At 38.7% G+C, this 27,393-nt stretch overlaps 1 protein-coding gene, 2 long non-coding RNA genes and 1 pseudogene across 3 annotated transcripts; 2 read left to right on the top strand and 2 right to left on the bottom strand.

Annotated features, from left to right (window-relative positions):
• The first annotated feature begins 709 nt into the window (after window positions 1-709).
• Window positions 710-2,293, top strand: LOC122647220 (probable GTP diphosphokinase RSH2, chloroplastic). The gene is made up of 2 exons (XM_043840670.1): window positions 710-1,064; window positions 1,793-2,293. Exons 1-2 carry the CDS (start codon window positions 867-869, stop codon window positions 2,291-2,293), a joined length of 699 nt encoding a protein of 232 aa, XP_043696605.1. The 5' UTR covers window positions 710-866.
• Window positions 2,294-4,493: 2,200 nt separating this feature from the next.
• On the bottom strand, window positions 4,494-6,511 carry LOC122647203. The gene is made up of 2 exons (XR_006330820.1): window positions 6,185-6,511; window positions 4,494-4,882 (listed from the first exon to the last, which is right to left on the bottom strand). It is a non-coding gene; the product is annotated as an uncharacterized LOC122647203 (long non-coding RNA).
• A 1,375-nt stretch (window positions 6,512-7,886) lies between these two features.
• Window positions 7,887-9,647, bottom strand: LOC122647219 (annotated as a pseudogene).
• Window positions 9,648-17,545: 7,898 nt separating this feature from the next.
• LOC122647204 lies at window positions 17,546-18,487 on the top strand. Its single transcript, XR_006330821.1, has 3 exons — window positions 17,546-17,642; window positions 18,198-18,318; window positions 18,458-18,487. It is a non-coding gene; the product is annotated as an uncharacterized LOC122647204 (long non-coding RNA).
• The last annotated feature ends 8,906 nt before the right edge of the window (window positions 18,488-27,393 follow it).

Here is a 27,393-nt window from a genome sequence, read left to right as displayed (position 1 = left end):
CCATCAAGAAACGATTCAACTTGAGATTGCCAGTATAAAAAGTTCTTAGAAGTTAATTTAATGGAGATGTAATGGTTTGCATTAGGGAAGGTAGGAGACGGCATGCTCTCCGAAGACGAGGAGAGAATGCCAGAAGGGGTAGAGGAGAGAGCACTTTCAGTCATTGTAAAAAAAAATTCTATTAGGATCAAAGAGAACTCGTGGGAGTCTTTGTGGCTCTGATTACCAGGTTGAAATGAATGTATTGTCCATTAGTTCAAAGATCTCTCAATGGAGAGAATATAAAGAGGTTACAATCGTGGGATCCTTCTTAGGATACATACAAGGAAAGAGAATAAGATATGGTTATATAAAATATACATAAAATATAGAGTAAAGCTGTAGTGAATATTATGAGCTAAGTTGCCATGTTTGTATGGATCTCATATCATATGTGGATTGCTGATAAGGAGAGAATTCTCGGTTTCCATTCTAAGTGGAAACCGTGTTGCCCCATGTGCAAGTCATCCGAGAAAGACTGTTGTACCCTTAATAACCATGGATGAGATCCATGATATCCATGGCATGAGACTGATCATTAAGAATGAAGAAGCTTGTTATGCAGCACTTAGAATTGTTCATCAAATCTGGCCAGAAGTGCCTGGAAAATTATTGACAAGATTGTTGTCTTGGTTCCTTCTCTTTGTCTGACCTGGAATTTTATTCGCAGTTACCAATCTCTTCACACCATGGTAATGGGTGAAGACATGGTCCCACTGGAAGTTCAGATTTGAACAAAGGAGATGCATTTGCAGGCAGAATTTGGATTTGCAGCTCACTGGCGATAGAAGGAAGGGGACTGTAAATACTCTTCTTTTGTGCTTCAGATGGTGGAGTGGGCCAGATCGGTGGTCACCTGGCAGTGTGAGACAATGAGCAAGGACCAGACCTCATCCCATGGCAATTCCAACTCCATTAGGCCCCCATGTTCATTTCCTTCTCATACTGATGATTGTCCATATTCTTATGTACCTTGCTGTGGAGAAGATGGACCTGTTTTTGTCATCATGATGGAGAATGATAAGGTGGGTGCCTATTTATCCTTACATAGATTCACTCCTGAATTCTTTGCCTACAAGGGCATACCCACAGTGCACGAGGCTCCTGCCAGTGCGGGGTCTCGGGAGGGTCATAATGTACGCAGCCTTACCCCTGCTTTTGCAAAGAGGCTGTTTCCATACTCGAACCCATGATCACTTGGTCACAATGGAGCAACCTTTACCGTTGCACCAGGGCCCACCCTCACTCAAATCTTTGCCTGCTCAGAGGAAACAGCAGGTTTGTAATTTGTTTGGGTGTCGCTAGGACTTTCATGGCTGGTTGACTCATTTCAAGTCTTTCGAACCTCATTTAACCTTGGGAGGATGTTGGTTGTGCGGCTCTATGATGCTTCTTATTTGCCTCTAACTTGTTATTCAATACATAGAAGCTGAAGAGCTGTGGTAGCATACAACATCAGTATGTAGCACCCTTGTCTACAAATATCCAAATTTGGATGCCTAATACCCTATAGATAGTTCGAACTGTATAGGAACAATGATCAATTTTAGCTTGAATGGTCTGTAGGGGAACCCTGCCTTCTCTGATCCATTTGACACATGTAATTTGTACCTGAATTCCTTTTATATTTGTTTGTTCAGTTAATTCAATAGCCTTTTTCATTGCCTGAATATCAAGCCAGCTGCTGTCAGTGTACTCTCATTTGAACTTCACAGAGTACTCCATTATTTTATTGTGGGTGTTGATTTTGCAGATGTCTGTTCAAGAGTTTCCGGCAAACTCAACTATGATGGATCTAATGGATAGAGCTGGGCAGGGAAACTCAAAATGGTATCCATACTGGTTTTCTGTTAAGGAAGAGTTGAGACCTAGACTGAATCGCGAGCCTGTGAGTGATCCTACATGCAATTTGAAAATGGGGGATGTGGTGGAGCTGACTCCAACCATACCTGATAAATCCTTGACGGTGTACAGTGAAGAGATCCAGCAGATGTATGACCGTGACAGCAACATATCTGTCAATGTGGCTGATGCCATGCAAGCTTGCAAACTTACTACCTCTCAGAATGACCTTGAATCTTGGGACAAAAGTTTGAAGGCCTTTGAGCAACTGGGTATGAATGTTGGCTTTTTACGTACTCGACTGCACCAGCTTGTGAGCATCCTCACCTTTGACTCAGAAGAGGCAATGGACACAAAGATGTACAAAGAAACTATGTTCAAAAGGGCTTGTTTGGAAGAGGAGATAAAATAACTTGAAGTGATATTTATGGAACTAAAAGAGGCTCGTGCAAGTTATGACAAAGAAAATGAGAATCTGAAGTTGAAGGGTGTAAGATATGAGATGAAGTTTCAGTCAGAGGTTCAGGCACCTTGGTGATCTTCTTTGTGAATAGCAGTTTCTTCCTTTTTGAGTAGCCTGGCGTGTAGTTAGTTGACTTAGTTATATGTAGACAAGGAGTCTAGCACAGAGAGTAATTTTTTGGTGGGTATAATTCTAGATGTATGCTTTTACGGAATATATGTTGATCAGAAATGTAATTTCCGGTGAATCTGTCTATATGTACAGTGTCATCATGTAAATGATAAAAGATTAGGTTAAGAGGAATACAGGGTATAATGACAATGAAGATTGTAAGTGGGAACGATTTATCTATAAAGTACTTAGTTATGGAGAATGACTAAATGAATTACTGGATTGCAGAAAATGTCCTGTAATGACCCTTACATGTAACGATAAATCTTTAGTCGAAGAGGTTTATACCCTTGCAAATTGTATCCAAAGCTTTTGAATGACATTGGAGCCATTTGGGACATTCAAAAGGTCCTCTTTTCCCCATTTCACACCGTAGCAGGGCTCCAATTTAACCCAGCCAAGTCTAGGGTGTTCTTCTCTAATACATATCAGCATTTGAAACTCTCTATATATGCGCGTGACATTCTCAACATTGAACAAGGTTGTCTTCCTCTCAAATATCTGGGGTTGCCTTTGAACTCTAAGTAAATTGTGTGGCAGGAACTGTGGTCCTCTAGTTTCTAAGATTTCCAACAAATTAGGTTCTTGGAAATGTGAGAAACCTATCATTTACAGGGCAGCTGGAGCTGAATAAATCAGTCATATATGGGATTTATCCTTTTCAGGTTTAATGTCTTCCTAATCCCAAAAGAGGTCCAACATAATATTCAAGAAGTGATATCTAAATAATTATTGTGTGGACACTCAGATAGGAATTTACAAAGTGGCATGGCATGTAGTTTGCAAACCTTAAAGTGAAGGTGATCTCAGCATCAGAGACCTGGAGGAACTTTATGTTCATTTTAGGTCCCTTGTTATGTGCCTAATGGGGCCTACTCTAGTGAATGTGTGCTAGATTGGGCCAGCCTATTATGGAATAGGTTAAAGGGCTTGATTTAATATGTCCCGTCAGCTCTGGAGCCTTTGGCATATCGGTCAAGTACCTAACATTTCTTGAGAAAGAATCGATTTGGTCTCTTAAACCTTCTGCTTCATGTTATCCATGATTCAAAATTGCTATTCCCTAGTTTAGCTTTGTTAAGTGGGTTGCTCTTAATAATGATGTGACCGAGATACGGAGTTATTGGCCGAGATCACAACAAAAAATAAGAAGAAGAAAAAAACTAATTTTACTTTGGCGGGAGGTGTTGATCAATCAAAATCTGTTATTTGGTTGGAGCTTGAAGATACAAGAAGAGGTCTAATAGTGGCAGCAAAAAAGGGTTACAGAAAAGTTCTCTTTTGGGATATTCATTACTGTTTTGTGTATAGAGAAACTAACAGAGCTGCAGACCTTGTCACAAGGGTGACGTTCGATGTTGATGTTGGACAGCGGTTTTTGGACATTGGTGATTTACCTTAAGAGCTCAGCAAGAGAGTATCTAGAGATTCTTCAGGATCAATGTTTATGAGAATGTAATTCTAGTTGTGTCGCTTAATTATTTTCAATATTAATAACATTCTCTTTCCTTTCTCCAAAAAACAAAAATTAAATATATGGTTAAATGTGCAATCTCAAATTGGAGTTGAGGAAGACTGAACTACAATGAAGAAACAATCTTTTATGTTGAGATGGTCTGAAATCCATAGGCTGATGAAGTAACAACTTTTTATGTTAATATGATTGATTAATCCTGTCTCTTTCTCACCTGTTTCTTGAGGTGGTTTAGGGTTGTCACATAAACTGCCAAGTGTCTGACTTGTATATTCATCTTTTATCCATCATGGGTGGCCACTTGGCAAATATCAATTAGTCCATGTGATAGAGCCATTGAGGACCTTGTCATGACTTGCTGGTTTAACGAAGAATCTTAGGCTGTGTTTGGTATGCATTCAAGATCGATTTCGCATTCTTGCCCCCCCCCCCAAATACACACACACACACACAGAATGTTACAGGGAAAGGCCGGCCCAGGAAAATGCTACTATAGAATATAGATTCTTTAGAAAATTTTGTGGCCTTGCTGAGCTATTTGGAGCCTGTCCCTTCTCATTTCTTCATTTTTCAAGGTCCCTCATGACAAGATTAAAGTTCAAATCTTGCTAAAGAAAGATTAAAGATCACAAATGCATGATACTAACTTTCTGAATCAATAAGTGACTTTCTAGAGCATGATAAATTACACAGGCAAGAGAAGGATGCATGGCCCATTGAGCTCCATCCATGCTCAGGGCCTCCCTACTTAAACTACCACATTGAACTGTTATTCAGTAGCTAATGTTGACTAACTGAGTGGAAATGGGACCAGTATTCCCTAACAAGCCGGCCAAACAAAGATCCTTCTCTATTCATCAACGTTGTTGGTTCATCATACTCCACTACTTTACCTGAAAAAGGAAAAAATAGAAGGTTTTAAACACTCAGACAGTCAATCGAGCACTTGATAATTATTTAATTTTATGGGAGAAATTAAGTTGACTAGGTTGGCATTGGATTAATGCTTTCATCAGTAATTTCATTTTTATAAAACAGGACAAAAGGTGTACTACTTTTACCCTTTTGATGGACAAAACTAAGGAGTAAACTGGTAGTTTAGCACTCCCCCTCCGCCTCCCCTTTTTTTTTTTTTTCTTTGGAGTGAGGGGATTAGCATAATCTTAGAAGACTTTATAAAACATTGGAATATGAAGTAGAAAAAACCACTTGACATATGTACATTCATATATAATCCTTGCACATCTAGCCCACCTGCTCATTAGTCTGCACGGTGTCATAGCCCGCCCAACAAAGGCCCACGAACCTAACTTGCAAGCCCATGGACTTGGACATTGGGCTAAGACCAAGTCCATGGCCTAGAACTCTCTATACTTGAAGGGAGTTTAGATATGTTCTAGAACCTCTAGAAGCAAGGATGGTTAAGGAAAGTTCTAGAGAAGCTTCTAGAAAAGCCTTGTAAATAGCTAAGGAAGGAGGAGACTTCTAGAGTTCTCCAAGTAGCTAGAATCCTCCACAAAAGAGGTGGGAAGATTCTCGTCTCTTAGGTTAGAAATTTCCTAGCCATTGGATAGATGACACATGTAAAAATCTTAGACATTCTTTGGGTCCTTGGTTGCCTATAAATAGAGGTGGCCTCATTTGGCCAAGGCACCAAGCAAGTGAGCATTCAAGCCTTGTACTCAAAGCTTAATAGTATAATACAAGTTCCATTCTTTCAAACTCTCTTGTGTTCTCTTCTCAAGTCCCTCAAGGAGTGAAGAAAGGCTGACTTAGTGCTAGTGTGAGTGCTAAGTGCCGGCACGGTTGCTTAGAAAGGTCTAAGGCCGTGACAGCAGGCACAACAATCTGTGAGCCCCCTCTACTGTGGAGTACAAAGCAGAAACTAGATGGTGGCCTAAGCTTTCTGCCAGGAAAATATTCACCTAAAAAAGATGACTTGAAAATCTAACTAGTGGGATTGGTGAATTGCAGCTTCCCTTCCCCAGCTAAGGACCACACCCCCAAATAAAGAGGTCATATGTTCAACTCTCCTTGGGGCCTACCTATCCAAAACCCCCCCCCCTCCCAAAAAAAAAAATGAAAGGAAAAGAGTTTTCCTTCTCTGATATCTATAAAACATTTTAATAGCATTCCTTCTATATGGCAGGGACTCTTCTTTGTTGGTTGCTACATAGGCTGAAGGTGAGACTTACCATACTCATGGCGAGCACCTTTGTGCAGTCCATTACAGTTGGTATTCTGTGGGCCACCGTAATAACAGTGCAATCTGCAAATTCAATCCTAATGGTTTTCTGCAGTATTGCATCTGTTGCATTATCTATGCATGCAGTAGCTTCATCAAGCACCAATATCCGACTTCTTTTTAAAAGAGCACGGTCCAAACAGAATAACTGCCGCTGTCCCATGCTCCAATTTGATCCATCTTTAATTCCTGTAATTTCAGGTTGTTAAATGATTCATAGCTGATAAAAATGATAGAGAGAAAGAAAAGGCAGTCCATATATGAAACTTACCTGCAGCATCCATGGGGAATGATTCATAGCTGATAAAAATGAAAGAGAGAAAAAAAAAAGGCAGTCCATGTATGAAACTTACCTGCAGCATCCATGGGGAATAGGAGATGATGGTCTTCTTACATTTTGCAATGATGGAGAGCATTGCATTTTCTTTGCGTGTAGAAGGGAGGAAAAAAAACCAGACATGTTGGACTTGGTAGCCAAGGAAGGGGAGATCAAAACTCTTCAATATTGCAACTCTCCCCTTATCACTCATTTATAAAGTATTCACACTGTAGCAGGGCTCCAATTTAACCCAGTTTAGTTGCAAGGGTGTTCTTCTCTAATACATATCAGCATTTGAAACTCTATATATGTGACATTCTCAACATTGAACAAGGTTGTCTTCCTATCAAATATCTGGGGTTGCCTTGGAACTCTAAGTAAATTGAGTGGCAGGGACTGTGATCCTCTGGTTTCTAAGATTTCCAACAAATTGACATGGTGTGGAATCCATTAATAAAGATTCACTATTCTTGTAGATGGGCATGACAATTGACATATGACACTCAAATTCTTCCAAAAACCTGAAATGACAATTTAGGCACTGTATTGGATCTTACAAAAGTTTGGTTTTTCTATTCTTTTTTTCTCATTGCCTAGTGCATAGGGCATTTAATGAAGTAATAATAAAAAGATGTTGTGCAGCCTAAAATCTTCTTCAGCCAACAAACTTTGAAGTATGATTTTATCTTTTCAAAACTCTGCAGATCAGCAGCCCACAGTCCTCTCAGAAAATTTGTAAGTATGATTGATTAAAGCCATGAAACAATGAGAAGGTGTGGGACTGTGTTCCCCAGTCTTCTCTCTCTCTATCTCTCACTATGCAACTCACTAGAGATTATAAAAAGAGAAAGAGCAGCAATAGATTTTAGCTACAATCAGATGTTTCTTCTTCAACATTTAAGACTTCAACCATTGGGGAAAGAATCACTTGTAACAATTTCACTCTTTCTATCTTTAAGTTTATACAAAATTTCAGTTAAAATCTGATAAAATCCATTGGCAGTGTTGATCATATTCTTTATGAAGCCCTGAGATGTTCAAAAAGCAATTTGCCAATAATGCCATTTCTTGCTTTTAGAGACCATGAAGCTAGCCTCTAATTTATACAAGGTCATTACATTAAATCAAAACGATCCTATTACAATACAATATCCCATCTTCCTGGGGCCTCAAATAAAAAAGCTGCTTATGTCCACTTAACCCACCCCAAAGAAAAGACCTAAAAAACTGATCCAGCAATTGTATAAGAAGAGAACAAAGGGAGCAGATTATAATGAGCAAATGTTGCCATTCCTCCTGACTCCACCACTGGAAATGAGAGCCCCACCACCCATCAAGACTCCACCTCGGATGGTCTGTTTAGTTTCCTCCTCTTAGCATCTGGAGTAGTATGAGAAGCATTTGCACATGACCTAACTGTTTAATCTGTTTTATAGCTCAAGCATGCAGCAGCATCCAGCACCCCAATTGGGTTCTGGGGAACTGATGGAGCTGAAGCACTTGGAATTTTAAAATACCCACTAATCAATGATACATCTTGGATTAGTTCAAGACACTTCAACACTCTCTCCTGCAAAACCAAACATTAAAGACCCACTTAATGAAATTGTTCAGATTGCTAAAAAATGGAAATAATTGCAATTTGCAAAAGCAATAGACACTCTTTTTGAACATGTAATGAAAAGTGATCAGTGTGCTCCACCACCTACTTTATCTTTTTAACATGTAAGAAACAAGATACAGCCTTATCAATGTCCACTGTTTTGTTTTCTGAGTATACAGATATAGCCACTGCTACTGCAAGCCTGCAACCTCTGATGGTCTAAAATCTAAGAAGTCAATCCCTGCATTTTATTCCCACCAAAACCTGTTTGGAATCCCCGATCTCATATTAAATACCCATATCACCAAAACCATCAATTCCAAAAGAAAAACAATTTTCAGTAATCTCTCAGTTAAGCAGAATGGTTCTCCAAATAATACAATGTAAGATTGATATGGTTTTTCACCGGTAAATCTAGGGGCAGAGGCACTTCTTTCTCATCCATTTTGGATGCCAAAGATAAACAAGCCACAGCCAACAACTGCATCATCCAAGATTTCCCTATCTACAACAAATAACAAAGATTAGGTTAATAATACTGAACTTATAGGAAGTTCATAGGCTGAAAGGAACCGATCCAAGTAATTTATTGATACATAAGCACTCAGAGGTCCAAAGCTGTAATAGGCACAAACTTGCTTAAGACCAAAATAATAACATTAGAGATCAATGAAAATGACAAATCAAATTCAATCTAAAAACAATAAATCGGAAAATAGAAAAATTCCTCCAGGAGGATAAAAGATGTGGAAGAATTAATGGCAGTAACCACTCATAGCAACCATGCTAAGCCATCCTTCATGCGTACAATATGTGAACAGAATAGATATTTTAAATTTAAAAATATAGAGTAAAATACAACTCATGCTCCTCCAGCAATAACAAAGACAAGACAGTAAATAAATTAAACTACAAGGATCATTCAAACTTCAAATTCTTTGTTCCTCCCAATTTACATCCGGACAACGTCAACATTAAGTCTAAATTAAGATCAAATCAAATGCATGATAAATGTACTAAGGAAAAGCAAAATAAAAAAATCTAAATAGACTAAATAACTATCCCTATATTCATAGCCATTCACATGCTACATTTTTTCTATTTTGACTGCCAGTAGCCCCTTGAATTTAACATTCTCCTCTTTCAGCTTCATCTTCCGTTCACCTTCACTGTTGAAATTATCGTTGTCATCAATTATTAAAATTGGATTTCTTTGAGAATCATCGACTCTACCCAAACTATCGTTGTCATCAACTAAGATTGGATTTTGAAGAGAGTCACCGACTCTACCCAAACTGTCGTTGTCATCAACTAAGATTGGGTTTTGAGGAGAGTCACCGACTCTACCCAAAATAAAACCCGCTGCATTCGATGGAGCATTCGAAGGAGAGGCATCCTGCCACCTCTTGTAGTCAGCCAAGAGTTGCTTGAGAGTACTTTTCTTCTTCTTTCCCCTGTTGCTGGACGACGGATACCATTCACTCCGGCCATTCTTCGATCAATCAAACCTACAAAGATAAAACTATTAGACGACTATTAAAGATTTGTAAAATGGAACAAAGATCCTCCATTTATAATGAAAGAGAGCTGCAGTGGTGGAGGGAACCATGATCCCCTCTCACTCTCTATAATCCAAATAATGGGTAGTCGGCAGTTCGACTGTTGTACTTATGCTCCCTTTTCCCACTCCTTATCTCCCTCTCTCATAGAGTCCCGATCCTCTCCAACAACATGTAACAAGTTTTCTTTCCGTGAATTTGAAGGTGGCATAAGAAGAAGGTAGTTGGAGAGGATCCAAACTCCTCTCTCTTCTCTCTCTATAATCCAATTATACAAAACGTGGTATAGGAAGAAGCTATTACTTGGAGAGAAATCCTCATTGGAGAGGATCTTCTCTCTCTTCTCTCTCTATACTCCCATTCCTATTACGGTTTACCAAAAAAAAAAAAAAGGGAAAATCCTATTACGGAATTGGCATTTCCTAATGGCATAAATCTGCAATTTCGGTTAATAAATTCTTGGGTAGCTTTGCTGCCCTCCCTTGATAATATATATATATATATTTTTTTTTGTGAAACCTATGTACTTATTTCCTTAGTTTAATATACGTTTCTCTTTTGATCCGGTTCTTGTACTTATTTTATACTAAATATATAGTATGATATATATTATACCATAATATAGTAGTATTATAAAATCTATATTAATACTAGTAAAATATATATTATAATATAGTAGCAGTATAGTGTATTGATATACTATAATATGTTAGTATTATTATAATTTAATATATTGGTACCCAAATTTGGTTCAGTTCGATTCCATTTATTGATTCGTATGTTGGATCCGGAAAATAATCAAGTCCAGCCTAGGTTCTATTCCTTAGTTCCGTAGTATAACCAAATTCTATTTGGTTGCGTTCATTCAGATTATTCGGTCCAGATCCGGTCTCGATTTTCGATTTCGGTTCCAAATTGACACCCTTACGCACAACCACCCTAGGTTAGCGATCACAATAAGTTGGTTCAATCCAATTTCCGTAACATTTGGGTGTACTAATTTCTCATCACTCGGCGGTGGCAATCGGTTCATTCTTCTAATTTCTTCCATAAGATTACTCAGAAAAAAGATCATCTGTTACTTTTTCCTAACAGTTAGGGTTGTCAATTGGTCGGTTCGGTCCAATATCGGTCTAATATTTATCCAAACACAAATAAATCTAATAGAACAAGTTTTGTTCAATTCAATCTTTATCGGGTTTTCCTAACGTTCTCTAATCGGTCCAATGATTGGTTAATTACATATGGGCGAGGCCAATAATTCTTAGATCTCAATTGCACTTGAACCTAACTGTGTAAATCGGACTGAAACTAGGTATTCAAACTAAAACAGTTTTGAAAATCGATATTCAAACCGAACCTGGATTCAGTTATGATATTTGATTTTCAGAACTAATTCGGTTCTCAGATCGATTCCATATCACGTAAACTATAAGCCCAACTGAACTGAACCAAATATTTGGTTTTGGAGCGATTTACACCCTTAAGTTCAAGTGCAATTGAGATCTAAGAATTATTGCCCGAGCCCATATGTAATAAACCAATTATTGGATTGATTATTTTGGTTTCGGTGCTTGTACTCAATTCATATCCTATAATATATTAGTATTACAAAATATTTATTATTTTAATATACAATATATAGTATACTATATTATACTATAATATATTTTTTTGGGTAATAGTACTTTTAGATTGTTAATAGTTTAGTTTTGGTTTTTCAGATATACACGTTTCAATTCGTCCACTTTTCTTTGCTACTTGTTTTATAAAAGTCCAGATAGATAAAGATTTGGTTTGATCCGATTGTTTTTTGATCAATTGATTGGTGGTTGTAAGGGTTGTCCAAAATCATTGAAGCAACTGGCTGAGCCTTGTCAGGTCTAGTTTTGGGTTAGTTTCACCAGTTTCGGTGTGAGAATGAGTGAGTCCAAAACACAATCCAATAAGGGTTCACTACTTTTGGTTTGGTTTGGATTTGGGTTTAGTTGCCACATGAGCCGACTTGTTGAAAAGGTTTATAGATCAAATGCCTCAACCCGAGTGGATCATACGATGCGTGCTCTGTTATTGTGGTAAACTTTTTAATAAATTAAACACCGATGGATTTGTTAATGCAAACAATGTGACATAGTTTGTTGGATTTTTTTTCCTACCACTTGTCACAAGTGTCATGTTGATTAGGGGACCTAATCCAAATGCCGATCCAATGATTTTATATTGCATTCTCTATGATTTCATTAAAATAAAACAAGTACTAAAAAATCAATGGATTTCTTTTGTGAGAAAACTGTGGCCTCGTGCTTTGCTTCTTTTTTTCCTACCACTTGTCACTAGGGGACCTGATCCAAATCCTGACCCAACCTAAATAATCTCATCAAAATGAAAAATGTAATAAGCACCAATGGCCTATTTAGGGGAAATCATTTGACCTATATGATTTTTTTGGCGACTTGTCACATAAATCTACGTGTACACAAGGATAACCAAGCAAAATGCCCGATTGGAGTGGATCTTACTACGATTCCTTTATTATTATCCATGAAAGCTAAAAAATATATAATAACCATCAATATTGTTTTTAGGGGAAATTGTTTTTTGGTCACTAGTCACATGCACCAACATGTTGAATTGGGGAACTAATCCAAATGAACCCAAATGGATCCTACGATACTCCCTCCTTTATTAAAAAAAAAAAACGAAAAGCACCAATGACTTATCAACATTTTCCCATATTTTCAATACAATTGTCATTTGCAGTCATGCCATTAGAATATATAACATTAGCCATAAAAAAATTCAATGAGTCTTGACGGATTCGAACCACCATCTCTTGGGGAATCCCCAAGTGCTCTACCAGTTTAGCTTGAGCTAAAGACTCACAAATAAGGAAAGCAAATGAGAATTTAAGACTACAGGTTACAAGCAAGAGATTTTAGCTACAATCAGATGTTTCTTCTTCAACATTTAAGACTTCAACCATTGGGGAAAGAATCACTTGTAACAAAAATTTTTTTTTAACTACAAAGAAAATTCAAATTCATGCCTTAAGCAATCAAACGGAATCTATACATCAACTCAATTCCTAAAAAACAAATCTGAAGTGTTATTTGAGTTAGAAAAGATCTCCACCTCCACCAGCATGTGGAGGCCTTGGAATCTTAAATCTCTAAACTACCTTCTTTTGAACCGATACTCAACTTCATAACCCTCTCTGTAACACTAGATCTTACTTGTTAGCTTGGGATACTAAAACCATCCAATCAAAATTTTGCATGTACACCACCTCTCTATATCATGCAGTTGTCTCCTACATTCAGGACATTGGATCCACAATAGATAAAGCTTCATGCTCCAACACATTTTTGTATGATGTAACTTGATTCTTTGAACTCACAACAGAACTATACTAAGAAAAACAAAGCACCCCAGATCTGTGGATCAGCACTGCTACCATTGTCCATGGAAATAATTGGGTCATCTACACTGGAATGTTGTCCATGAAATATCCATCAAAGTTATACTCGCTTTCAACCGGCCCAACTCCTTGCTGCTGTTAAAAGAAAATATGGGAATAGTTTTTTTTTTTTTTGGTAACGAAAATATGGGAATAGTGAGACTGGTGATTAGAGTGTCGTCCAAAAATAAGAAACTATAACTGAAGGTATGGAAAATACACTGCAATTAGGTAGCCACAGAAAACTGATCTGCTGGAGCTCAGATTTGAGGCATTCCTCTTCTTTTGTGGCTGCTCTGATGTTGCAATTGGGAAAAACTACTAGTTCATATACCTTCCTTCAATCTTTCTCATTCTTCACCATGGGGTTTAGTTATGTAGGCACATTTTGTCCCCAACTCATAGAGGGATTGGTTAGCTGAATACATTCATGTTGGTATATGTCATGCCATGCCTCTCTCTCCCTCTCCCTCTTCTCTAATGTCATCGGTATGGAATTTCTCAGCAGCATTTTTTGCAGTTGTTACTGTTTCATAGCTCATAAGAAGAAGGGCCGGTCAAGACTCCAATTAACACCTACTACAAGAAATATGACTTTTCACGACGGTAATAAACCTTCGCCAAAAATAGATATCCGTCGCTGAAAATATAGGCGACGGTAAATTTAACCGTCGCCAGTCCGTCGGCTAACTGTCGTTGGGGAAAATCGCGACTATAAAACTGCTTCCGTCTAGCAAAATCATTTATGGCGACATTTTATATTACCGTCGCTAAAAATATATTTTTCACGACGATTTATGTTTCCGTCGCTAAAAATATATTTATGGCGACATTTTATGCTTTCATCACCAAAAATATATTTTTCGCGACGGTATATTTTTCCCTCGCTAAAAATTTATGTTTTACGACGGTTTTAATCGTCACTATAAATGTAAATATTAGACGACGGTCTTTTGTATACCATCAGGGAAAATCTAATTTATACGACGAACATTTAAATAACCGTCAGTAAAAATAAATCTTTAGCGACGGTATTATATTTACCGTCGGCAAAAATTCTTTTTTTTTTTTTTTTTCTCATTTATATGGTATTCATTGTTTGTAATTCAGAAAATGAAATTTTCACCTGCAATTTACATCCATATATAATATTCATTTCATAAAAGAAAAACTATTAACTACAAAATCCATATAAACATTGCATTAATGCATTGCTTTCCATTAACACAAAAAACTCAAAACGATTCCTTTAAAATTCACTATCAATCAACTCTCCACCAATGTTGTTAACTAATACACTAATAAAAAAAAAACCCAGAGAGAAAAAGTTTCTAGCCAAAGGAACATCATAATCTAGTACTCCTTCCAATAAAATACTTCATTACCGTTGCTCTGGACATTGCAGATCAGGAACATCATAATCTAGTCCTCCTTCCAATTTCCATCATTTCGAATTTCATAGTTGAAACTTTCTAGCTTTTAACTTCATTGCACCTGAAGGAAACATAGATGAACAAATTACACAAAGTTAAAATCCTTTGAAGGGCTAAAAGAAACAAAAAGGGATCATCTTGACAAGTCATCATCTTCACACTAAGAAGTAGCAAACGATATCCAACCTGCCAAGTCATCATCTTGACACCTTAATTTCATTGATAATGCCAAACCAAACTACCATTTTTAATCACTAACACCACATTTAAGTAAATATAGGTTGTATTTTCGACATCAATTCCATAAAGTTCAAACAACATGACCAGAAAAATGAAAAAAAAGGAATCATGATATATATTCCAACAGTAAAAAGGAAACAAACACTTCTATACAAGTGCGAAAATCTACTTACCAAGGAAGACTCCAAGGAGTGAGATTCAAAACCTACTTACCAAGGAAGACTCCAATAGCTGCTGAGATAGCTATTGCATCCCATTCAAAACCTACTTACCAAGTAAGATCTAATAATATCTTAACCTGTCTCAAGCTGACTCAGTGGGTACTAAGGCTGTTAAGGAGAATATGAAATGTTGAATAAAAACTAAAGTAGGCCTACAAAGATACTGATACTCAATTTCACTTTCTCAAACGGATTTAGTGCATGGATTTATACCCCAATTGAAAGCTTTCCAACTCACATTCCCCCACTTGGATCCCATAAAAAGAAACTAATGGGGGAGAAGGGGAGCATGGCTGTCTTCTTTTCACTTTCAGATAGTGCCATTGCAAGCTTGCATCCTCCATCCAAGGAGTGGAGATCACAAAAGGGTCATATGTTTAATCATCAAGGAAAAATTTAAAATTTTCATATTAATCTCTTTCTTTCTTCCTCTTTCATGTGATAATCAATTATATAATGCCAAATCCATGCACTATTAATGTCAATTGCTTAAAACTGTTAAAGAACTCATTTATGGATTTCAAGAAGGGTGAGGAACCCTCTTAATTAAAGTAGTATTAGATTTTCTAAGCCAATCAATTCCTTGTTGGGAAGATGAGAGAACAGGTAGGACCCCAAGAAATGGGAGTGCTACTAAGCCCTACAACTGAGCACACTCCCCCCCCCTTTGCCGCCCAATACCTGAGCACACACACCCCTTGCTACCCAATTTGACCTGAACACACATCCCCCCTTGCTGCCCTACCTAAGTTCTCAATTCACAAATGGTTTGAAGTCTTTTACTTAGTACAGGCCCGTAAGCAGCCTGCATAATCTTGAATTCTGAGGATTTAAGCTTCAATGGGGCCGAGGGTGTAAAGTTCCAGGAAAAGCTACAACTCCAAACAATGAAGGTATACTACAAGAGTACAAGTTAAAAAAAAAAAAAAATACTAAAGCAGTGCAATCATTAAAACTACATGACATCCATATTTCGTCCTTTTCCCACAAGGTTTTACTTTCCCCTCTTCCCAATTATAATTTCCTTTGTATATCTCAAGAAAACCTTCAAAATTGAAAGCCTTAATTATGAAACCTTTTATGTGAATATAATAATGACTGATAAAACTTATGATGGTTGCAGAAAGGTTTTACTTTAAAGAATTTGTTCCTATAAAAGTTGGAACTTTGAAGGAGAGGAATCATTGGTCTTTTCAAGAAAAAGTCACTCTACTTTTGAATCAAGGGATCAATAATGACATCAATAATGACGTGAGGAGGAACTGGGATTACATCAATGTGAATAATTGCTTGGATGAGAGATTCAATTGTATGGTTGTGATTCTACACATATCAATATTGTCTGACCAAGTAACTTCCATATATGGGGCATGTAATTAATCCTTCCCTCAGTGAAAGGAGAATGATAATAGAGCATCAAACTATTGCGAAGGTAAAAGACAAAAGCTTACAAGTTTTATGTACTTGGTGTTATCATCCAAAGTGCGATCCAGCGGAAGCGACTACAAGATCATGGATATCGATGGGAGATGTCATTCAATAACAGAACAATACAGAGATCAATCATTACCTAGAGCCTCACAGTTACAAGACCTCCAGTCGACAATAGCCCTTTCTCGATCGTTCCACACACCACGCGAAGCTTTGCGTTCCCCGCACGGTCAAGCTAACTCCTCCACACTTCCAAGAGCGCAAGAGCTTGGACTATCTCTAAGATCAAACACTAAGAGAAGGAGAAGGAGAAAACGGCTTTAGGAGGGAGAGGGAGAGCTCCACGATTGGGTGCCTTGTATGTTCTCTTGAGTTTTTGACAATCTTTAGTAATGTATAAGATATGCCCAACTCTCTTCCCAAATTGGCAGCTCACATAGGCGAGGCATATTGAGTTTCCAATTGGGATTCAATTGCTAGCCCATCAAATCTTTTCCAACAAGGAAAGATATACATTGCTAGGGGAATCAAATATTGGGTTGAATATCCAATATTCGCCCAATAAGTTTCTTTTTCTAACAATCTCCTCCATCCTACTGTAAGATCCGATCTTACAAGAGGTTCCACCTCATGATCCTCCTCTATGAGAAGGTTCAAACGAGTTGGTGGCCGGATAGACCTCCCACTCCATCTAGGCTCTTGAGGTTGTTCTAGGTGGTTTTGGAGCTTTGCAAAGGCCATTTGCCAAATTTTTAATAATAGTTGAAAGGAATATGGTAACCTGGTGATTGGTAATATAATTGATGAACTTTTGGAGTCCAGTATCTTTTGTGGGAGCTATTTAATTGTGAATCCAGACCCTTGCATGACTTGTATGGTTGCACAATTGATACTTCTCACTTCAGATTGATGAGAAAATAGATTTCCATGTGCCATAAGTGATGCTTCTATATTGACTTCATTTGCTTTTGAATGAAATCTGTATATTTCTTGTACCCACAAGATTTGCTTTAACATATAATGTCTTTTTTTCTTTTTCTTTTTTACCAGGGGTCTTTTGGTGAGATTGTGAAGGCCTCTTGATGTGGAACACCTGTAGCTATGAAACGCATTCTTCCTTCTCTTTCAGATGATAGATTGGTGATGTAATATCCTCTGTATACCTTGGTTGTTCCCTAGAGCAAGTTAAAGTATTTTGGTTCTATAGGGCTTAGTTGATCCATGATTTATGTTTCATCTATCATTTCTTTTTCGTTTGTTCCGAGAATATTATTTCCTTTGTAAAGCAAAGCCATCGACACCACAAATTCACCAGAAGGAGATAATTTTCTATGCCACTTGGAAGTGGCTTTACCTGGCATACTCATGCCATATGGCAATTCCATAGATGTTTACAGTTAATCTCCAAGAACATTTGATTTTAACAGGTTGAAATGGGATTTATGAGAGATTATTGGATTAATCCTTTTTATCCACCATGGAAGAGATGGTGTTGCTTTAATTAAAAACTACTGCATCAATCATTCAATTCCAAGAAACAATGATTTTCCATTGAAATTGAAACTAATTTATAGTTCACATTTTAAATTAATTGGATTAACTGTTATAATAATGGGTTTTACAGGCGTATGTTTCCTAGTTTATTTATTTCTGCTTTTAAAGTACAAGTTCCTTATTTGTTCTATGCTCTGTTGATTCAGCCAGGATTTCAGGCATGAGGTGAATTTGCTAGTGAAGCTGCGCCACCCCAATATTGTCCAATTCCTTGGAGCAGTCACTGATAAGAAGCCGCTGATGTTGATCACTGAGTATCTACGAGGGGTAACATTGATTCTTAATTCTAGTTGATATTCCAGTTTCCCCTTTTTTTCCTTATAGCTGATTTTTAGATAACCGGGCCAAGTTTTTTGCTCAACTACCCGCTTTTCAAAATTATAGTTACAATTATATGCTGTGTTAGGGTGATCTTTACCAATACCTCAAGCAAAGGGATCACTAAGTCCATCTACAACTGTTAACTTTGCTTTAGATATAGCCAAGTGTTAGAAAAGGAAACTTATTGGGTGAATATTGGATATTCAACCCAATATTTGATTCCCCTAGCAATGTATATCTTTCCTTGTTGGAAAAGATTTGATGGGCTAGCAATTGAGTCCCAATAGGAAACTCAATATGCCTCGCCTATGTGAGCTGCCAATTTGGGAAGAGAGTTGGGCATATCTTATATATTACTAGAGATTGCCAAAAACTCAAGAGAACATACAAGGCACCCAATCGTGGATCTCTCCCTCTCCCTCTCCCTCCTAAAATCGTTTTCACCTTCTCCTTCTCTTAGTGTTTGATCTTAGAGATAGTCCAAGCTCTTGTGCTCTTGGAAGTATGGAGGAGTTAACTTGACCGTGCGGGGAACGCAAAGCTTCGCGTGGTGTGTGGAATGATAGAGAAAGGGCTATCATCGACTGGAGGTCTTGCAACTGTGAGGCTCTAGGTAATGATTTGATCCCTGTATTATTTTGTATTGTTCTAGGTTTTCGACTTGCAGTGCATCAAGATCATGGATATCGATGGGAGTAACCATCACTGTTGATTACTCTCATTATGGTTACATATACTTGATGCACCGCAAGTCGGAAACCTTTGAGAAATTCAAGGAGTTCTTAGCGGAGGTTGAAAAATAGTTGGGTAATAGCATTAGGTGCCTCCGATCCGATCGAGGAGAAGAGTATTTATCAGATGAGTTCAAGGATTATCTGAAAGAAGCTAGGATTATAACTCAGTGACCACCCCAGGAACACCTCAACTGGACAGAGTTTCAGAAAGGAGGAACCGAACCTTGTTGGACATGGTTCGGTCCATGTTGAATTATTTAGAGCTGCCATTGAGTTTTTGGGGTTTCGCACTGGAAACTGCCATCTATATACTGAATAGGGTACCAACAAAGTCTGTGACCAAAAACACCTTTTGAATTGTGTTATCGGTGCAAGTGTAGTCTCCAACATCTTGGCTTTGCTTTACAAAGGAAATAATATTCTCGGAACAAACGAAAAAGAAATGATAGATGAAACATAAATCATGGATCAACTAAGCCCTATAGAACCAAAATACTTTAACTTGCTCTAGGGAACAACCGAGGTATACAGAGGATATTACATCACCAATCTATCGTCTGAAAGAGAAGGAAGAATGCGTTTCACAGCTACAGGTGTTCCACATCAAGAGGCCTTCACAATCTCACCAAAAGACCCTGGTAAAAAAGAAAAAGAAAAAAAGACATTATATGTTAAAGCAAATCTTGTGGGTACAAGAAATATACAGATTTCATTCAAAAGCAAATGAAGTCAATATAGAAGCATCACTTATGGCACAAGGAAATCTATTTTCTCATCAATCTTAAGTGAGAAGTATCAATTGTGCAACCATACAAGTCATGCAAGGGTCTGGATTCACAATTAAATAGCTCCCACAAAAGATCCTGGACTCCAAAAGTTCATCAATTATATTACCAATCACCAGGTTACCATATTCCTTTCAACTATTATTAAAAATTTGGCAAATGGCCTTTGCAAAGCTCTAAAACCACCTAGAAGTTACGTTAGTTTAATCTCTCTCTCTCTTTATCTTTATCTTTTTTTTTTTTTGGGGGGAGGGAGGGAGGGGGGGGAGGGGAGTTACCACAGGAGTATAAACTTAAAGCATCTTAAATATGAACACTAGGGTGTTTCCTAGAAGTGAAGTGCTACATAATGCTCAAATTCAAAACGTAGAAGGTCTGCCCACCGAAGGCTTAAAATTAAGTGAAATTACAAGAAAATATTTGTGTACCCAACCCAAGGTAGTTAGGGACAGTGAACAAGCCTTTGAGTGCTTGACTCATTCAAGAAGTACTAATTGGTCAAGTATCTTCTAGGTGAATCTAGTTTGATTAGGAACTTGTGGGTCATGGAATTCTAAGGGTTATTCAATGTTTGCATGTCTTCAAAAAATCTATACGAAGGGGAACTCATCCTTATTTGTAAGCACAACGGTTAATTGAATGAATTTATGTTTTCCAGTGGATCTGTAGCAGTTTCCCCGCAGATAGATCTCCTTTACCTAGGTGGATCCCCAGGCCCCTTGGCTCTCCCTTCTTGATAGACCCCAAAAGGCAAGTAACTCATATTCCTTTCCTGTTTTCATACCTTCAAACTATTTCACTTGGTACAGTTCATAGGCCATGCAGTCTTATTTTCTCTTTAATTAATGGACTCCAGAACTTTATTTTCTGGAACATTATTCATACCAGTTCCAGTACTCGTTTCTGTCTGGCCTGTAGGAACGCCTAACCCATGCTAACATTGAAACAAATCTCATCACATATGAAATGCATTCTGCAGACACATGTTGAGAACCTAGGTACAACAAACTTGTTAGTTTTCACATGATATCTAACACAATATAGAGATGAAGCACCATATGAGGTCACCATAATATGAGATTACTGAGTTAGTATCAGTTGAAAGCTTAAAGAAGACTGACTGACTGTGTTAGGACACACATGATTGAGTTGAAATTCCTTGGATTACCTTGTATTGCATGAGGTTTAAATAATGCATGGGCACCCCAATCGGTTGGGTGATCTCTACAAATCTTTACAAATCTTTACACCTATTATCACATGTGACAATAGAATATTATACAAAGATATTGCACACATGGCTTGCCTTAAATTTATTCAATCACAGCTCCAATGATCTTCAATTTGTCTTCAATCAAATCCAATCAAATCTTCAATTTGTCTTCAATCAAATCCACTGGGTTTCTATATTTGTCTTCAATCACATCCTTAGGGAGTTGAATACTCATATACGTCCATACACCCCCTCAAGTTGGAGGGGAGAGATAATGGACCTTCAACTTGTCACGCAAGAATTGGAACTTGGCCGTAGGCTAGTGCCTTGGTTAAAACATCAGCTATTTGATCAGCGGTGGAGATGAACTACAAAGATAGTTGTCGTTTAGCGACTCGATCCCGAACAAAGTGGAAGTCAATTTCCACATGCTTGGTTCTAGCATGAAACACTGGGTTTGCAGACAAATAAGTGGCTCCAATATTGTCGCACCATAAAATTGGAGGACCACTTATGGAATGACCAAGCTCACAGAGCAAAGATTCCAACCATACAAGTTCCGTAGAGGCATCGACTATGGCCTTATACTCTGATTCGGTAGAGGAGCGTGCCATAGTGCGCTGCTTTCTGGAGTTCCAAGACACTAAATTTGGGCCTAGATAAACTGCATATCCTCCTGTAGACTTACAGTCCTCAGAGCTGCCTGCCCAATCTGCATCAGAGAATGCTTGTAGGGTGTTATCAGCGGACCGTTCTATAAGTAGACCATGAGTCCATGTGGCTTTGAGGTAGCGCAAAATGCATTTTACCAGTGCCCAATGGCCCTCTGTGGGAGCATGCATGTACTGACACACTTTATTGACCGAAGAGGCCACATCCGGTCTAGTGAGGGTGACCTACTGAAGAGCCCCAACAATGGACCGATACTGAGTATCATCTCTGAAGGACTCACCCCCTGACTTAGATGATGTTACTGTGGTTGATATAGGTTTTAGGAGGGGTTTGCAATCATCCATCCAAGATCTATTTAGGAGGTCATCAATACACCTCATTTGACAAAGCAAGATTCCTTTAGGATGTTGATGAGCCTCAATCCCAAGAAAAAAAATGTAAAGGTCCCAAATCTTTGAGACTGAATTCTGTGCCCAACTATTCAATCATGGTAGTAACCTGTCCCATATGGTTGCCGTTGACCAATATGTCATCAACATAGACCAAGACATACATTCTAGTGGAGCCACTGCTGTATATGAACAGGGATGGGTCAGTCTTGGAGGCATTGAATCCCACTTTTTCAAGGAATTGGGATAACCTTTGGAACCAAGTCTGAGGGGCTTGTTTGAGACCGTATAGGGAGCGATGTAGTCGACATACATGAGTGGGGTAATTGGGATCTGTGAAGCCTTGAGGTTGGGTCATGTATACCTCCTCTTTGAGGACACCATGGAGGAATGCATTTCGAACATCTAATTGACGAATGCCCCAGCCCTGTGAAACTGCTATCACAAGAATGGTGCAAATTGTTGTGGGTTTCACAATAGGGCTAAAAGTCTTAGTATAGTCAATTTCTTGCTGTTGGTGATATCCTTTGGCTACCAACCGGGCCTTAAACCTTTCCAAACTGCCATCTGCCTTTCGTTTAATACGATAAACCCATTTTGAACCAACTATATTTAGTCCAGGTGTATGTGGGACTAAACTCCATGTTCCATTTTGAACCAAGGCATTGAATTCTTCTGCCATTACAGCTCTCCATTCTAGGATTTTTTTGGCTTGGGTGTAGCAAGTGGGTTCAGCCATTTGGACAGATGAGGTGAGGGCTGTGGGCGCACCATGCTTAGATCACAGCCTCATTGGGTGGGGACGTGGTGGCGGGTTCCAAGGTTGTTGTGTATTGATATAGGTCAGTGAGGGACCGAGTCGCTGAGGTGGTGGTGTCGGGCTGCCACTATCAAGGGTGATAGGACTGTGTTGGTCATGGTGGATGGAAGCAGGGTCGATTGGTTATTGGGCATTGGTGAATTTGCAGCTGGCGTGGTAGGGTGGGGGATGGTGCAAGGGTGAGGAGAATTGAGATTGTGGACACACATGATTGGGTTGAAATTCCTTGGATTACCTTGTATTGCATGATGTTTAAATAATACATGGGCACCCCAATCGGTTGGGTGATCTCTACAAATCTTTACAAATCTTTACACCTATTATCACATGTGATAATAGAATATTATACAAAGATATTGCACACATGGCTTGCCTTAAATATATTCAATCACAGCTCCAATGATCTTCAATTTGTCTTCAATCAAATTCAATCAAATCTTCAATTTGTCTTCAATCAAATCCACTGGGTTTCTATATTTGTCTTCAATCACATCCTTAGGGAGTTGAATACTCATATACGTCCATAGACTGACTGCAGCACAGTGGTTGGCAATCAAAGACAATTTGTCCTAAAAAGAATGGCATTGTGGAAGTTGTGATATGATGTTACACACTCTACAATAACTCAAATATATCTGGAATTATAAATATATTGAAGTTAGGAGGTAAACATTCTCATGGTGCTTCAAGCTAGAGATTAAAAAAAGTCATTCTGCAGTTGCTTCATAATGACACATAAATGGTATTCCCTAATCATACACATATTGACATTCACAAAGAGTCTGCTCCCATCTAATTGAGAACAAATTGGTGAACGTACAACAGTTGCTACTAATGTTGCATTAGTTAAATACTTAAATCAAAGGAAGTCTCACAGATAATCCTATAGCATGATATCCTATACAGTATCATTGCAGTGAATGTTGTAACCATGAAACAAGATAATCCATTGCAGCATACAGTAATATCTTCCAAACATGTGACATCCATTTCCAAATTCTATGTCAGAAGATGGTGAACACTTTCCACAAGTAATGTATTAGGAACAAAGTGTAAAGGAGTACTAAATTTATTATGTATACTTTGGCTATGCATAAAAACAATAAGAGGTGGGTCACCTTAATACCTTGCTTACCTATTGATGAAAAAAACTCAAAAGAGAGTCATGAAAATTTTATAATCAGAAAAAAAAAGAAAACAAAAATAATTCGTTAAAAAACAAAATGGAGTAGTAATGTTATATAATGCTAGACAGACATAAATGACGAATGGGGAAAAAAAACTCAAAAGAGAATCATGAATATTTATAATCACCAAAAAAGAAAACAAAACTAATTTGTTTAAAAAAAAATTACAAAATCCGTACTACAGCACATGCACCCAAAATGTGAAGTCTACCGGTTACATCCCTTTTAAGCTCCAGATCACCCTTGGAACAAGGAAAAAGATGAATCAGGGAACATGCTTGATGATAGATGATAATATCGGTAGCACTTACCTCCTTTGTTAATGCACAAGTACCAACATCATTAAACACACCTTACACTACTAAGCCACAAAAATTAAAGCCATTAAATACTTCCAGCGTCTGTCGACAGGCATAGATTGTAGTTCCATAGTTGCATTACTCTTTAGTGACCAAAATTTATTTCAGTCAAGACCAACATGTTAATTAGTGACCAAAAAATGGTCAATGACTGAAGACAATCAAAAAACGGTCAGTGACCAAAAACGGTCAGAAGACGATGATCAGTGACCAAAAACGGTCAAAAAATAGTCAGTGATAAAAAATGGTCAATGACCGATAAACTGTCAAACCCTACTCCTAACTGGCTGGAATTTTGATTGAAGGACAGGAACCCTTGACCAGGCAACCAAGAACACTGTGGAGTATCACTCCAATGATTTGGTTTAATGAGGAAACCCTGTGCATGTCTTCCTACATACCTGTTAGAAGATGGATAGCTGACCCCTGTAGCTACACAGCTCATAGCATTATGTACGGCCTGGACTCCAGGTAATCTCTTTCCTCTCCAAAACTGTGGGACCCACCCTTGGAAATATGTTTAAAAACCCTAAGTGGCATGTGGGGACAATGCCCTAACCATGGGTCAAACCCCTGTGCAAGCCCCACTGTGTTTCAGCCTTGCTGGAACCATTGGTCGATGCACTGGGCGATGCAGACAAGGCCCAGAGACATCACCCAGTGTGCAAAACAGCATATTAAATTGATTTTAAATTATGGGGACCACTCATAATGGACATGGGCACCCTCCATAGATAGAGGGGAGTCTGAGGGATCACCTCATACCCTTGGTTCACTGTGGACCCCACCAGTGTGCCCAAAATCACTGAGAAGCAATCCAAAAACTCATTTTGAAAAAGGGCCTTAGCAGCCAAACAAACTCTAGTATGGGTTGGGCCTATAAATAGATGAGTCTTGGGCTCATTTAGAGCCTTTGGTACTGCTCATTTCATGGGAGAGAAAAGAAGAGAAAGAAGAGAGAAAGAAGAGACGAAGAAGAAGAAGAAAGAGAGGAAGGAAGGAAGAGGGGGAGCTGCTCACACCTGAGCCCAGATTTTGTAGCACCCAAGCTCAGCTCAGGTATACACATCTGTACCCAAACCTGCTGCTCCTTTTGATGCCTGTGTTTTGGATGGATTTCTGCTCTCTGGCAGCCCAGAACAACTGGGAACTACCTAGAACTGCTCCAGATCTGCCATGCAAGTGTGAAGCATGGAAGATCTGAGATTTTTGAGTAAAAATACAGGGTTGTTATGCTGGTCTTGGAGTCAAAATTTGGCTATGCATAGCTGCACTGCCAGATGCATAGTTATTTGACTGATTGGAGCCCTAGATGCAAACCCTGGCTGCATGGGACCAAGCCCTAGGTGATAGCAGCCTAGGATCATCATTTTACATCTGTTTACAGCCTTGCATGTGACCAAAATGCAGATCTGTAACTGGAGAAAACCCTGTGACACTATTCATTGGGCTATCTGGGCAGCCTCTGGCAGCCAAGTAGTGGGCCCAGTGGAGAATCCATATGGACCAAAATAAAGATCACCCCTAGGGGTACCTAACACCCTAACATGCATGGGGAGATGTTTTGGTCACTTCCCATAAGCAGCAACCTAGGGATCTCAGCCAAATCTCGGTTTACAGACTCTGGGCGATGCACCCAATACCCAGAGCCATCGCCCAGTGAGTGAAACACTGCTGTTTTGGCATTCTAGCTTGGGGGACCTCACCCATTGGCCATGGTACTGTGTGGGAAGGTGAAAAATGACGTAAAAGTCCCTCCCCACATTTGTCCTTATGAAGGATTGGCTTAGGAACCCAAGTGGGCCCCGCAGGTGATGGAAACCCTGCCTGTGCTTGGTCCTGTAGCACTGTCAAGCTGAGGGCAGCACAGTAAACCTACTATGACCTAGGGTCAAGTAGTAACATTGAGAATGACCATTTTACCCCTAGGCCACCATCTCTGGATGATGCACCAGAACATAGACCTAAGGCCCAGTGCAAGAGATAGATTGGAATATTAAAATAACAATTTCTGATTTATATCTAGGATTTGATCCCGTGCTCGAGGCCTACAACCAAACTGTTGTTGGAACTAAAATTGCAATCGAGTTCCTAGAACCAGACCCAGGTGAGTGAAATATTATAGTGTATGTACATGTAACTGTGATGCTATGCCAGGTAATTAAATTCAAATTATAAATGCTGTGTTATTTAAATTCTATTCAATTATTCAAACTATTACACATCGATTGTCTGTTGATCAACACTATGAATTTTATCTGATGATTGTGATTGTTAGACTAGATGCCATAGTCGGCTTGGAAATGAGGCCTGTGGTAGCCCGTAGTATGGGAAGCGGTTGACACCACCTGACTCATACGATGCCATATAGACATGGGGTTAGAGTTTCATCACCTGTGCTACGCACCCTTGCCAACAGGGGTTAAGGTGTTGGATGCCTGTGAAGGTGACCATATGTATATATGAGAAAAGAAAAGAAATGTGTTTGCACCGGAATGGTGATTATGGGCTATAAGCTAGAAATGAAAGGGAAAGAGAAATGTGATGGATTTCCCTATAGGTTAATCACAGAGGGCTGGTCGGGCTGACCTTGGTGAACGAATGTGGGAGCTGACTAGTCCTCTCCGACAACTCAATGGGTGTATTGCGGGAAGGGGTAACCAAGCCTGCACCAGGGATACATATATTGGGGATTGGAGTAGCACTGACCTAACTTAGTTGTAATGCTAGGTGGCTAATAAATAATCTGGACTTGCATATCATATAGGAACATGTGGATTGTGGTTGCACGTGCATGCATGATGATATGTTTTGCTCACGAGCTTAGTGGGGCTCACACTCTGTTATATATGTTTTTCTTTA

The sequence above is a fragment of the Telopea speciosissima genome, unplaced genomic scaffold (assembly GCF_018873765.1).
Source record: "Telopea speciosissima isolate NSW1024214 ecotype Mountain lineage unplaced genomic scaffold, Tspe_v1 Tspe_v1.0014, whole genome shotgun sequence".
In the NCBI taxonomy this organism is placed as follows: Eukaryota; Viridiplantae; Streptophyta; class Magnoliopsida; order Proteales; family Proteaceae; genus Telopea; species Telopea speciosissima.
This window is presented reverse-complemented; position numbering and strand designations above follow the sequence as displayed.